We start from the raw sequence: 15,120 nt of genomic DNA, 5'->3' as shown, positions 1-15,120 counted from the left end.
AAAACGAGTACAGAGCACCAGTGTACATTCTGACATTCACCTAATTGGGAACATGTCCCACTGCTTTCATTCTCTCTCTCTCTCTTTTTGGATTTTTTTTCCCACTATCTTTTTTTTTTTTGTCTGCATAGTTGTCCAACTTTATTTTTGTCCGTGTGTACGTGTTGAAGATGTAATGCATTTTTCTGCTCCCCGGAGGAGTTGGCTGACTGATAAAGCATTCATGTGTCAAAGTCATTCACAGACACAGCTCCATGAAAGGAGGAAAATTGTCAAACTGAGTTGCCCTCTTTACTGTGTAATAATAAAGTAGATAGGCCACCTGAAATTGCAGTGAAAAGATAATCAAATACAGAGCTACTTTGTTGAGTTCTTATTATAATCTGCAAAGTTTACAGAAGTTTCTTCTTGATGTGCTTCCAAAGATTTTCAGATTGTTGGAATATGTGCTCACTAAATTAATCCATAAGTGAGGTATTATCATATTGAACCTTATGCAAACCTTGTAAGAGATTAACCGACAATTTAATATATAAACTGCCGTTCCTGCATGAACAGCCAGTCTAAACTGAACCTGTACTGTTATGTTAAGAATGCATGTATGTATGTGTAACTCACCATAATGATGAGCGTAGCAGGCCCTATAAAGCTCCAGATAAAATATGTATCCAGCCGCAGCCAGCACCTAAAGGGAGAGAGAGAGAGAGCGTGAGGGAGGGTTATCATGCGTTTGAAACAGAGGCAAGAAGAGGAGGAGAGGAGAGGAGAGGAGTGATGCATAGGGATTAAAAACATGCTCCAGTCTCAGATGGATGTTGGGTAGCACAGATTTACCATCAGAGGACACCATACACACATAATAGTTACACACACACACACACACACACACACACACCCTTGTACTTATATCTTTGTGAGGACTTTCATTGACATAATACATTCCCTAGCCCCTTGCCCTAAACCTAACCACCTCAACTGACTGCCTGACCCTAACCTTGACCCTAAACCTAACCAGAACCTGATTCTAACCTCGACCCTAAAACCAAGTCTTGACCCTCAAACGGCCCTTTGAAGATGTGAGGACCGGCTAAGATGTCTTCACCAAAAATGTCCTCACTCTGTTGGTTAAATGCATATTCTAGTCCCCAATATGTAGCAAGTACAAGAACACACACACAAGCAGCAGCAGGAAGGAGAAAGGTTTTTCACATGACACGAATGCGTCATGGTAAAGGGAGTAAAAAAGGATTGGGGGGTGGAAATGTGAAAGAGACGAGACGTGTTGCAAGACAGAGCAAAACAGACTATGCACACCTGAAACATATATCACACACAGAGGGAGAGATGGCAAGAGATGAGCACCTGTGATAAATAAACCTTTACTTCCCCCTTAGGGCACAGATATATGACATTCTGTGGTTGCAAAAATATGACATGACTGAGTTCATTTGAATACTGAGTTATGGATGCAGCCCTCATACCATGCTATTTATGGACTCTAAGGGAAACTGTGGTGAGGTTAAAGGAGAAAACAGGGTCATGGGTACACACTGTCTGGCTTTTTGCTTTGTTTAAGTCCTCTTTTAATTCAGAAAGACAGCCATTTATTAATTTCTGACCGAAAAGTTAGCATTGGTAGGAAATTATATTCTGCTGTGTGCTAAATTATGCTAGCAAACATGTTTACTCATCAATTGTCGCAAGCAAAGGAGGAAATGAATGCCCTCCACTGAGGTCAGACCCAAAGGCTACAGGGAAACCGGGAAAAAAAAAAAAAAAAAAAGGAGCCAGAGAAAAAGCAAAATGGCCGACTGATTCATGACCGGCTGCTTTTGAATTATTAATCTTTCAATTTCCACCACATTAGAGGGCCCTCCATTATGGATCCCTGACTGTGTCACTGTATCTTCCATTAGGGCTCCTTTGCTAAGTCATAGCCACCTTCATTATGGGACACAGTGCCACTGGCTAACATGGGGAGGACGGGGTGCGTTAATGTGCCAAGGTGACACAGCAGGGATGGCAGATGATATTTTCAGAGGTTTTGTCTCAATGTGTTATGTCAAACATGATAAGCGGCGCCATTTTCAAGGCAGCATGATAAATGAGTCATAGAAGTCACTTTCTGATTTTAATGAAAGGTACTTTGCGGTGAAGATTATTGTTTGGGGATATACGAGTTTAAACCACAAGATTTGCTTGTTTCTCATGTGGTAGCTCTTAACTTTCTTTCAAAATATATCACCACAGCCATCGTCTCAAGACGAGTCTAATCTGCTGATGGCCAATGACGTGCAGTCTGATTATTCATCCAGAGCTTAGCGTTCAGACTTATGTTTTATTGATCATCCTAAAATTAAATATTGAGCTAAGTAGCATGACGTGGCTTGATATTAAGGGAACAGACCAACTTTTTGGGAAATAAACTTATTTTCAATCCTCCCCAGAGTCAGACAAGAAGATAGATAACAACTTCTCCCCATACTAGACTGAAACCCACAGAAACCGTCTGGCTGCAAGTTAGCTTAGCACAGTGAATGGTATCGTAGTAGATGGCCAAGTTTCTCTGGCTAAAATAGATAAGGGCCAGAATCTTGATTTTTTTTTTCTTTCTCAGAAGTATTACTCAGCTTCCCTGACAAAGTTTACAATTAGTTGGAGCAGTCACTTGTTGTCAAAAAATTTTTGTTTTGTTGGTGGTTTGAGGCGCGTCAAATTGCTGTTCCCAGTCATGAAAGCAGTTCCTCGTCATTTCAAATTTCTATTTAACAGCAAGTGTCATGCACAACTCTTGTTCCAATCATGCAGGCAAAGAGAGTTTTGGAGAAAAGTGTCTTTGATGACTTTTAGTGGAGTATGATGACACTTTCCATGTGTTACCACTTGTGCTAAGCTAATTAGCAGTAAACTGGACTCTGCTGGTCTCAGTTCTGTAACACACACACACACACACACACACACACACACACACACACACACACACACACACACACACACACACAGACACACAGAGGAGAGAAGGGTATCTATCTTCTTGTCTGGTTCTGGGAAGATGGGACATAAGCACATTTCCCAAAAAGTTTGCGTGTTAGTTTAAATGGTCTCCACATCTATTGTCTCAAGTCTCACATCTGCTGATGGCCAATGACGTGCAGTCTGATTATTTTTCCAGAGCTTTGCATTCAGACTCTCATGTTTTAATGATCATCCCAAAATGAAATATTGAGTTAAGTGGCATGCCGTGGTTTGAAGTTAAACACTGCTATATTCATCTCTCTCAGTCTCCAAAGTCCAACGAGGTGATCTGGTCTGAACTGAAGGAGCAATGGAGGATGTTTGCAAATGTGAAACATTTAACAGTCCTATACTCTAAAAGTCCTATGTTTCCCTTCCTACATGGAGCCACTCATACAGAAGCAATTGAAGGGAGTGATTTTAAATGTTTAAAATAAATTCTGTTTTAAAATGCAGCATTCACATCTTCAGTGTCTCCCTTAGTCTTCATGATTTCATACAATTACAGAATGAAGGACAGGTCACAGGTATATAAAGTGCACCATATATGCACATTATGCATTGAATATGAATATGCACAGTATGAATAAAATGTGAGTCTCTTTTCTATGTGGCAGCATGTGGACGGGTCACATATGTGAAGGTATTACTATGCTCACTCTTGTGTATTTGCAGGTATTATGCACATAATTCATAGGAATGAGTTGCTGGCTGCCTTTTTTGGATTTAGCCTGTGACTGAACAAGCGAAGCATGCATGAATACGTTACCATGTGTGCTCTTAATGTATGTTCACTACTCTGCGCCTCTTCCAGAGAAGCTAGCTTTTTTTATACAAGCACACTGGATGTGAAAGCACACTGACACTCTACATTACATCACTCCTTTCTTCATCCTCACGCTCTCACATTTAAAGCACCCATTTCTCCCCCCAAATCTGCTCCACCATGCGGCCTGGTATTCAATCTACACATGATAAATCCTTCCATATTCACTCACTGTCGCTGCTGTCCTCATGCAGACACTCTGGGGCGCATCCTCCCTTCCCTGTCTCCCCGCCTCCCCCTCCTTTCCCTCTCTGTATTGAGTCCTCAGATGTGCCACAATGTGTAGAGTCCAACGTGGCAGTCAAAATGACATCAGGCACCCCAACCCTCCCTCACATTATGCTTTCCCAGTCATCCCTCTGTCCTTACACTCGGTCTGTGCCGTAGCTCCTGTAGTCCACTGCAGCGGAGACGGCCACTATGACAGCCGGCACACCGTATCCTGCCAAGTAGAAGTACTTAGTCCTGGAGTGTTCACTCTCGAACACCTCTACCAGCATGATGTAGAGTTGCACCCCTTCCAGGAACATCCAGGTGAAGGCTGCCAAGAAAAAGAAGTGGAGCAAGGCGGCGAAGACTGCACAGGCAATCTGGTGAGGAAGAAGAGGAGAGGATTTTAAAATACAGTCAAAATATGCAAACTGAGACTCGGGATATATTTAGTCTCATGAGACAGACGGATTGGTCAAGCGGAAAAGAGACGTGGACTGCAAGCAATAAAGATTTGAGATACAGCAGATAATAATTTATCATATTAAAATAAGGACGGAAATGTTCAGGATTAAAAATGAGGCTGACACTGGAACAGCCAGAAGATTAAAACAAAAAAACAACAACAACAACAGCACACAACAAAGAACCTAAAAATAATCTGGTATTAAAACAGCAATCGCAGCTATAACATTCACTTTAAAATAATAATATTTATTCTACGTCTCCATCTATAAGTCATCTAAGAGGATAAATGACAAAAATAGAAGTAACACGTCTTTGCCGCAGCTTGTGCTGATTGACCACGTTTCAAACTAGAGTAGCAAAGCAATTTTAATACCAGCTGAGAAAAAGAAATTGATGAGTGTGAAAGGCAACACTGTGGAAAACACTATACTAGTTTCACCAACCCCAAAGGAGAGACAAAAAAAAAACAAGTTGAATGGTTGCAAAAATGATTCAACAGCACTCAAGCACACATCAAATTTAACTCATTTCAGAGCACGAGAAATGCCAGCATGCAAAATTCTGTTTAAGATACGGAATAAGCTGAATAAGCTCAGCTGAATGCTGTTCATGAAGCAGAACCATATGTTTAACTTATCATCAAAACTCGGTGACTTACTTCATTTGTAATTATTAAATATCAAACACACACACGAATCTTAACATTCCAGTGCTTCTATGTCCACATCAAAAGTGAGTAAATGGATTTTAAATCACACTGTTAGTAGTCAGTGAATAATGACGGATGAAAGGAATGTAAACAGAGAGAGAGAGAGAGAGAGAGAGAGAGAGAAGGAGAGAGATAGACTCTGTAGCGACAGGGCAGAGCACTTGGAAAATAAAAGGGAGGTATCAAACCTAAAAATTAACAATTGAGGCAATAGGATGGGGAAGAAAGCTGAGAAAAGAATGATCTGTGAGACTTGGCCCATCATGTTCACGGGCAATGTTCAGCTCTTAAGAGTCACTAAACATGTGAATGGAAGAGGCAAAAGAAAGACTTATATGGAAGCGTTTACAGAGAGAGACAATTACCTCATGTCTGAGAGACAATGAGTTTAGGGAGTGAGGGAGTCACTCATTTCCATTTCTAATGATTGCACATTGTAGCGTACATACACACACAAAGACACACACATGCACACACACAAAGACACACATGCACACACACGCACACACACACACACACACACACACACACACACACACACACAAACGTGCGCGCGCGCACATACACAGGTGTAAAAAAGGCTGCTTATGCAAAGTCATTTTGTTTTCCTGATGGAATTACTGGCTTAAACGGCTACGAGCTAAGTGACGCTGAGGATGTTAATGGAGGTCACAAATAGTCACTGGTAATTAACAGGAGAACGGTGCGCATACACACACACACACTATAAAAGCAGCAGCAGCACACATGCATACATGCAAAGAAACATGATCCCACCCACACAATGCACACACAAAAATAAATAAATAAGTACATGACCCTCAATGTCAAAACACATTGTTTCTCTCTGTTCATTTTGCAATACGAAGGTTTCCTTAATGAACACTTGGTGGAGATAAAGGCTACAGCCTAAAGCACTTCCTCCCCCACAGACATACAGGCTGTAATGACTCAAAACGACAAATGAAAAAAAAACAACAGCACACAAGCTACCCATCACTAAAGAGACCATGCCGTGTCCATAGCACAGCGACATACTGAGAAAGGTCTCTCTCTATGTTTGGGTGACCTGGCCCAGAGGAATTAAAGGACAATGTCTCCTTTCGGAATCTATGCCATATACTGTGGTAATGCTTGCACATGAGTGAGGTTTAGAATCTGCATGGAGACATGGAAGCATATATGGTTCTATAGGGTGTCTTTCGCAGTTAATGGTACATCGGATGCACTCAGATTGCCCCCTACAAGCACAACTGTCAGATGATGTTTATTGATACTCCTCTTCTGTAAATTAGTGAGAGCAGGAAAAAAAAACAGACGGTGACCAAGTTAAGTTTGGAGCTGTAAAGCTAAATTGGCATATCTGAGCAGCCATGATCCTACTATCATGATCAAAACCATGACGTCAGTTTGGTCATGGTAACCCACCGCCAATGAAGTGCAACTATGCGCTGCGTTCATGAGAGGTGTGATCGTTGTATGTTGGATGACATTTGACAGACTGGGTGTGACATCCGGCCGATCCAGACGCAGGCAGCGAGCCAGAATAAACCGCCAGAAAGATCTGAACGTTATCATACATTATCCAACTGATGAATGTGGACAAACGTTAATATGCGTTATATGCTATCACTTCATTTTATGTTTTTTCATTTACATCACAATCCAGGTTTAAATATCAGGGCTTAAACATTTTGCTGGGGGGGGGGGGGTATGACTAATGATAGAACCTGGCTAGATGAAGCAGAGCCTTAACATAGGCTAAACCAACACATATGCTCTGATACATTAAATGTCCTACATAGAGGTCTGTGTAATACACTGTGAGTCATCGTTTTGCTCGAGGTTTCATAGAAAAATCTGCATAAACATGTCATGTAATAATCCAGCCTGGTCAGATTACAGAAGCCATCAGACATTTCTGTGTCACGTCTATATTCATGCGTACCTGTATGGACGCCCAGTTCAGCCAGTAAAAGAAGAGAAAAAAAGTATTTTTGATGATAAAAATTTTCCCATGATTAGATTTTTTTTTTCTAAAAATCATGAATGGAGGAAATTAGTTTTTATCTAAAGTTTTTAATCTCATAATTTCAATTTTCGATCACCTAATTATGTTTTTTATTCTATTTTACTTTATTTATTTGAAAAGGGACAATGTGCTTGTAGTTGATCAAAAAAAATACAAACAAATATAAATGCAGCCAAGCTAATTTCCATTGACAGCCCCCGTGCTTGATGTTGTTAGGCAAAATAAAACAAAAGCTATTTTAATTCGGAATTTTATCTCAACATTTTGGGTTATTATCTCAAAATCTGGATTTTTGACTTTTTAAGCTCTTAAGTTCTGACTTTGTCTTATAACTGAAAACTAACTTTTCACGATTTTCTTCTTTTACTAGTATGATCTACAATAAACTTGTGATGGTTAGTTAGCAAACATTTCTCCAAGCATTTTCCTGCACCAGGAGAGCATTTAATGAGCAATTTGTTCGTTCCCCCCAAATCTTGTTTCCTTCTTACCGGCTGATCAGCTCTGTTGATCCCAAACAGGAAGAGTGATTCAGCAATGAAGAGGCTGATGCAAAGGTTCTTGTGGATGGTGTTGCGGTCACTCTGCAGCCCGCGGAAGAAGCAAAAGGTGAAGATGCAGATAAGGAGGCAAACCAGCGACAGCAGGATTCCCACCCAGGTGATCAAGTCTAGGAGCAGGTCATGCATGCTGTCTGCTTTCTGTGAGTGTGGGAAAGAGAGAGAAAGAGTTTTCAATCGCACATACAGCTAATAAAAACATACGTGAGTCATATTATTACAGAAACATGAACCATAATCTAGGAACACACACACACACACACACACACACACACACACACACCTCAGGGGTTGCCGCACACTTGGTGAAATCAAATTTAATGCTTTTTAAGACCTTTTTAAGACCTCGACAGAGAAAATTTAATACCCCTTCCTCAGCTAAACAAATGCACATAAGAGCTAGGGATGGGTATCGTTAGGATTTTATTGTTAGTTATCAAGACTCTTATCGTACTGTCATAATATGGTGTAAAAAAAATATAGACATGGCATGAAAAGAGCTAATGTACAGAGCCCTTTACTGAGCGAACGGGCTGCTAGTTCACGGGCAACTAATACGTGACTTTTGGTAGTTTTCCCAGGGCATGTAGGAATAACACTTTTCAATGGGTGAAGAATGAATTCCTCTCCAAATTTCTATGTTTAGCTATTGTATATACCCTTTCAGTTATTAAAATTAAAAGTTATTTCCTTTATTTCTTCTGAGATGCTCAAGGACACTTCTTTATTAATTCACAATATTCTTCAGTTTTAATGCCAGGTAAAGAAAGTGACACAGCCTTTATGTCACCACACATTTGTTGAGTTTGGTTTCAAGATGCTCCTCCAACAGCACAGGGAATCATTTCACTTGTTCCTTCAGCTAAACAGTGGTGTAACACTTAGGTAGGACTCAATTTACTATTCACACAGCCCTGCAGCCATTGAACTCTGAGGAACTTTGGTTGGCAAACTCAGTGCCTTCTTTAAATCACTTCTCAAAACTTTCCAACTCTCAAGAATGGCCTTTTTGAATAGTAAATTAGATCTTTTGCCATTTTTCAGTTGTTTCCCTGTTTTTATGGTGTGCTTTTATGAGATCTTATTGTCTTTATTTTGATTATGTTGTGTATGGCGTTCAGCTTGAGTGTATCTTAGTCTGTAAAGAAGATCAGAATTTATTTGCAGTTATGCGCTAGTTTTAGTTACATTTTTTAATTTAATTCATCTGGCTCTGCAGATCACTTAAGAACTGGGGTCACCCCATTTTGTTTTTCATTCATCACCATTTTCACACATTTTTGAATTGTAAGTGCAGTTCTTAGAAAAAAACAAATCTAACGATCTGTTATGCACGAACTGTGCTGCAATCTTACGACTGCAACTGTCGCCACAAGTGGCTTCATACTTCTGACTTTGGCGTGATGACGTTTGTGGGCTGGTTCAGCTGCTTTTTCGTGAAAGCGATTTTTTTAAGACACAGAAAAGCCTTAGACTCTTCTGTTAATCACGGACCTGATGGCAGACATTTCTAAGTGAAAACCCATTCAAAGATCCCACTGACTCTGAGAAGAGGGAACTAGATGTTCAACAATGACTTTAGGACTGTGCCACTCTGGGGGCGAGGCTTGAGTGTTTGATATGCAGTAGATACACAGTAGTCTCTTTTTACATGTGTTGCACGTGGCTGTTCTTTATTTAATTTTAGGGAGGTGAGCCCACACTGCTGTTTTTGCTCTGCCAGACGTGAGTAATTAGCACAACATCCAAATATGCAATTAAATCAAGCGTAATCACCTGGCACCTCAAAATCTAGCATGATAAGAATAAAACATTCAAGACATTTTATGACCGTCACTTCCACAAATCTAACTTTTTAAGGATCCCTGCCTCCCTCACCCCCTGCGTTGACTGGTGTGACTCTGCCTGTGTGACTCTGCCTGTGTGTGTGTGTGTGTGTGTGTGTGTGTGTGTGTGTGTGTGTGTGTGTGTGTGTGCGTGCCACTGAGCGTTCAGGGCCAGAATGTTACGCTGCATTGCACAGGTGTGCTGGCTCTATCCATCAGTGTCCTGCGACCTGGCAGCCAGAGCAATGTTCAACATAGCAGCACTGTGATCGATCTACTGCTCAAACCCTCACACTGTGCTCACACAGAGCTGCCAAGCTAGGCTGTTACAATGACCCCTTTGGAAGTAACACACACATCCTCCAGCCCCAGAGGGAGAAACTGGGTGTTACACAATATCCAGACTTACAAGAGCCGATTTGTGAAAAGGAATTTGGACTTACCATAACAAAAGAGGGTGACAAAGAGTACTTATCCCACACATGGCGGGACAATAAGGTTCTTATCCACCACCCACACTGGCTCATGGATATCAAAATAAATTAGCCACTTTCACTTTCTGATTATTCAGTTCTATGATTAAATATGACCTGCAGCTTTTGTCTCTGATGTAACTTTCTTCAGTAAATTCAAATGTCCTGATCCTGAACTCCACAAACTGAAGTCCAATAGTTAAAGTGCATTTTTTTTGTAAACCTAATGTCATCAACCAGCTTGATAAATTAGTTGTAAAGTCTCCCCTCCCAAGAATGATTAATAAGCACCAGAGAATCTGGAGGGGTATAATCCATTTTCCAGATGTTGTAGCTCCCCTCTCTTTCCTTTATTTCCTCTTTTTTAAGATCTGCTCACCAGCTTTGGCAGCAGTTACTAATCAAATGATGAACATACGACCCTGCGAACCTACCTTGACCTCCACGTGAGCCATGAGCACTGCAAAGCTGGTGAGGTGTGTACAGGAGCAGCTGGTGTGTGTACGATTGGTGGCCAGCAGACGACAGTCCTGAGTAGACCAGAACCCAGTCATGGTGCGTTTGGAGTAGCTCCAGAACGAACAGTTGGGATTGAAGTTCTCTTCCGAATGCTGGGGGCAAGGGAGGGGGAGGAAACATGAGAGACGGGGAGAGAAAGAGAGAGCGATAAATTGAATGGTGGGACAAAATAATCTAAAAACAATGGTTGGAAGACATGATCAAGAGAAAGAAACAGAGAGGCGGTTGAAACGTACAACAAAACAACAAACAGGAGGGACAGAATGTGATTGTGAAGCAACAAACAAACACAGAGCCATGGCAGGAGGTGACAGCGCCGTGTCTGTGCTTGTTGTGCGAGAGTCTGAGTGGAGGAGCCGCTGGTGTTGTGTAAACTGAAGAATCTGTGTGTGGTTCGTTCGCAAAGTTACTCTCCAAATGAGCAAGTGAAACACTGAGGATAATGTTTGACTGCCAACGAGCTGGATCACCAACTGGATCCGTATTTGCTTGTTGGACAAGTATCACAAAATACAACTGTGGCACTAACCAAGGCGGACAAGTTACATTATTACTTGGTAAATGCTGACAAATCTATAAACCAAGTATTTAAACATTTCAGTGTCGTCATATGTGACTTAAGTTTGTACTTTCATGACTAAAGCCTGACAAGTGCACGTCTCATGTTTCGTTATTAAGTTACCTTCCTAATTTTACTATCAATAAAACTAAAGCCAGACAGAAACAGAAAAAGCATTCTCTTATTATATTCAACCTTTCCTACACTCTCTGTGTTCATACTGAGCATTACAAGCTTCAAAAATGTATACTTTATAACTTATTTATTATTCTAAAAAAAAAAAAAAAAAGCCTGGAAAAAAATGTTAGGGCATATTATTGAGCATTTAAGAGTGGACGAAATGGAATTGGCTCATGTTAAACTGCAGTGTGCGAAGTAATAAAGGAACATGTCAGTTACTGCAGCACAGTGTTTTTGTAGCTCTGCTGCACAAAGAAATACATTACATTTGGCTCTGGAACCATGTTCAGACTAATTGCCTCCACCAGCAACGTTATGTTTTTGGTGCTGCACGTCTCTCAGCAGAGGTTGTGGAACAACTCCCTGGCTGAATTTCATGAAAGGAGGAGCACGAGGTCAGGGAGGTCACCTTAAATTTTGTGGTGGATCCGAATCCAGCAAGTTAGCGTTCATTTTGTTTTTATTCATTAATCGAGTTAATGTTGAGAGAGAAAAAAAAGGTGCTTAACTGTTGTAAAAAAACAAACAAACAAACAAAAAAAAAACACCCCAACAACATCTGTTTGGCTCGTTCTCAGCCTCTTCACAGACTTTTAGGTTTTGCCAGAACAGTGGCAAATTTACATTCTTTCACACAATGTAACTTTCTTAACAAGAGAGACTCACTTTTTTTGCTCCAATGTGCTGTTTAACTGGTCCACCGGCACTATCCCTGTATACAAGAACCCTTGGACAAGCATGTCCATCTCTGGAATGATAGATGGCGGTGTGCCCCCTTATAGTTGCTTCCAATCAGACTTTCCCACAGTTCAACTCTGATGTCACCAGATAACAAGCGCTGTCTCTGTGAACGATGGACTTCAACTCAAAAAACTGGTGTAGAGAAATGAACAACTCCTGCTCCGACAGAAAAAAAGCATATGGGTCTCACACCTATGAATGCGTGCTTGTTTGAGATCCTGGTTACACACCCCAGCAGAACCTCCAGAACATCTAAACCAATTTGAAGCCGTCAGGTACATTGATGAATGAGTAAATCTATCCCCTAGACTACATTATCTACAGTGGTAGCCCGAATCTAACCTGTTTATGGGAATTAATGGTCCAGTTTTTGTCAGACTGACACAATAAATCACTTTTCCTTATAAAGAGAGCTGGCTTTTTGTAGTGATGTCTGGATGTATAGTGAGATTAATTACAGCCTATAGAGTTGACTCAAACTATCATAAATTGCAGCAGGAAAAGTAGTGCACAACCAATGGTCACTAACAAAGTACGATGTCCCAGCATACAAAAAAACAACAACAATGGACATCTGTTTAGTGCCCATATTTCTTATTTTCATTTTGCAGCTGAGCTCCCTTTATAGTCCTCCAAATAGAAAACCCTAGAATGTGGGAGTGTAAGGAGCTGATTTCAGATACAGCCATTGTCTCTGTAGAGCAGTTGGCGCCCAGCAGTTTGCATCACCGTGGCAACCAGGAAAGTTCAGTTGAAACCACCCAGCTGTCTCAGATCAGCTGATTAGACTGCTTTTCTGATGTTTACCCAACACTTGTCTGACATTTCTGTCTAGCTCACCTTATTTGCACTCACATTATTGTTTCTTCATGTGTTACTTTCATCTCAGTGATGGTGCCAGTCTCCATGCCACCGCTGCCGGTCTACTTTACAAGAGGAGGTGTGTATTGTCACGATTATTAGTGAGTTTTCTTTGTTTCATTAATTTCTGCAGACATATTGCATAGATCTTGGCTGAGGTCAACACCCTGTGGCCATCACCATCTTGATCTGATAATCTATTTTTCTATCTCCTTTGAGAATGCACATTTTTCCAATTAAATAAGTCATAACCTGGTGCGCTACTCACCTGCAGGTGTTTGACAGTGAAGACCACAGGCTCAGACAGGTAAACCTTATTGCTCTCTTTGTTAATGGATGCCGTGATGACTGGGGAGTTGACGATAACAGAGTAATTAGGGTAGACCGCCTCGCTGCTCAGTCTAACGCTGGCGTTCTCTGTGGACAGATAGGCTCCAAGGTTCCTGTACAGGACAAAGGCCATCCTGATCTCCCCTGTCAGAAAACACACGGGAACATAAAGGAGGTAAGCACTTTAATTTTGGCAGCAGAAATAGAAATAGAAATAGAAAGAGAGAGAGAGAGAGAGAGAGAGAGAGAGAAAGAGAAAGAGAGAGCGCGCGAAAGCACGCGCGCGAGCTTGGTCCTCATGGTGAGAGTGAGAGGAAGAGAAGGCGTGAGATTTCTCTTGTACCGTTCCTGCCGTGCTGTTTGAGAGTGCTGGCTGACAGCTGGATGGAGTTTCCGTGTAGCTCTGACTGAGGGAATGTCAAGTCTGCAAGATTCCCGTCCGTGCTGAGCCTGGCCACTTCCAGCTCTGAAACACACACACACACACACACACACACACACACACACACACACACACACACACACAAGTGTCAAGTCATAGCATAACATGTTACATCAGGTATGTTAAGCAGGGTCCTGTTAAAACAGTGGTTTCACCAAGTGCTTCACATACATCACATAATAATAAATAATATTAAAGTAGTGATGAGAGCTCTGAAGACGGGGTTGAATTTAGAAATGAAAAGGTATTATATTTATCTTTATTATTATTATTACTATTATTATGCTTTAGTTAAATAAGTATATTACATTTCTATTCATGTTTTTGTTTGTATACAGTACATATATAAAAAAATGAGTACCTTGTGTTTTTGGGTTGTATTTTATAATTCAGTTCTTATTAAATTTAAAAAAGGAGAGAACAAGGAAACAAAATGAAACAAAATGAAACAAATATTACGTTTGTTCAAATGAAATAAATTGGATTTATTTTCTCAAAATTGCAACCATGTCTGCAGGTGGATTAACTAGAATCTCTCTTGTATTTTGAAGGGTAGGGTGGGGGTGGGGATCTAATTTCACCATCCAGGTCTGTTAGCACGTTCTTGATTACGGCAGTGTAATGTATTAGATAAAGTTTAATTAATGACTAATTACACCTTTGGTGTATCGCAATCTTGTGCTTCTGAGTGATTTGATGATTTAGACACAGCTTTCATGGTGAAAACAGCTCCCTGATCAAATGAACCACACAAGGACATACTTAGATGGAAATGAGCGAGGAGGAGCGAGAGAGAGAGAGAGAGAGGAGGTGTAGTGGAAGGGTGAAAGGAGGGGTAGATGAGGAGGTCAGGGTGAAGTGCGGAACAAGCTAAAAAAAGAAAGAGGGTAGAGTCAGAGGAGTGCAGGATGGATGGGAGATGGGGAAGGGGCAGATACGCGGAGAGTGGAGGACTGCAGTGGAGTTAGCAGGAACGACGACTATGTTCTCTGACAGCGTACAAAAGATAGGACACAAAGGCGAGAGATATTAAGATATGGAGGAGAGGAAATGGAGACTGAGTTAGACAGGCAGACATAAACACAGACACTGATATGCAAATACTGGCAGAGCGATGGAGAAACACTGCTGAATGTCCCTTAGTTGCACACAAGCCAAACTAAACATTCAAGTTTTGTCCACGCACACACATGTGAACAAAGCGACTCACCCACACGTGTGCACATCTACACTAGTACACAGCAGTGGGATATCAAAACATGCTGAGTCTAATCTAGTTAAAGCATCCTTGTCATGACAATCCTCCTCCCCAGAAACACACTTGTTCATTATCTCACACACACACACACACACGCACTGTTAGCGCTGT

General features: G+C 41.1%; 1 protein-coding gene and 1 long non-coding RNA gene across 2 annotated transcripts in view; one reads left to right on the top strand and one right to left on the bottom strand.

The window, feature by feature from the left end:
• The window catches only part of adgrl3.1 (adhesion G protein-coupled receptor L3.1), a 136,204-nt gene that overhangs the window by 16,358 nt on the left and 104,726 nt on the right, over nucleotides 1–15,120 (bottom strand). The window contains exons 15-20 of the mRNA XM_086211390.1: nucleotides 13,653–13,775; nucleotides 13,248–13,453; nucleotides 10,554–10,730; nucleotides 7,752–7,961; nucleotides 4,211–4,431; nucleotides 619–685 (exon numbers count right to left, since the gene is read on the bottom strand). Of these exons, the coding sequence (XP_086067516.1) occupies nucleotides 619–685; nucleotides 4,211–4,431; nucleotides 7,752–7,961; nucleotides 10,554–10,730; nucleotides 13,248–13,453; nucleotides 13,653–13,775 (1,004 nt within the window). The remainder of the gene's footprint in view (nucleotides 1–618; nucleotides 686–4,210; nucleotides 4,432–7,751; nucleotides 7,962–10,553; nucleotides 10,731–13,247; nucleotides 13,454–13,652; nucleotides 13,776–15,120) is intronic.
• Nucleotides 12,913–15,120, top strand: part of LOC147257453 (uncharacterized) — a 57,389-nt gene continuing 55,181 nt past the window's right edge. The window contains exons 1-3 of the long non-coding RNA XR_015117602.1: nucleotides 12,913–13,058; nucleotides 13,254–13,286; nucleotides 13,407–13,484. This is a non-coding gene — a long non-coding RNA (uncharacterized LOC147257453). The remainder of the gene's footprint in view (nucleotides 13,059–13,253; nucleotides 13,287–13,406; nucleotides 13,485–15,120) is intronic.

Source organism: Aulostomus chinensis, chromosome 8, assembly GCF_037954235.1.
Source record: "Aulostomus chinensis isolate RoL2024-O1b breed Wild chromosome 8, RoL_Achi_v1.0, whole genome shotgun sequence".
Classification (NCBI taxonomy): domain Eukaryota; kingdom Metazoa; phylum Chordata; class Actinopteri; order Syngnathiformes; family Aulostomidae; genus Aulostomus; species Aulostomus chinensis.
Note: the sequence above shows the minus strand (reverse complement) of the source record. Positions and strands in the feature narration are given on the sequence as shown.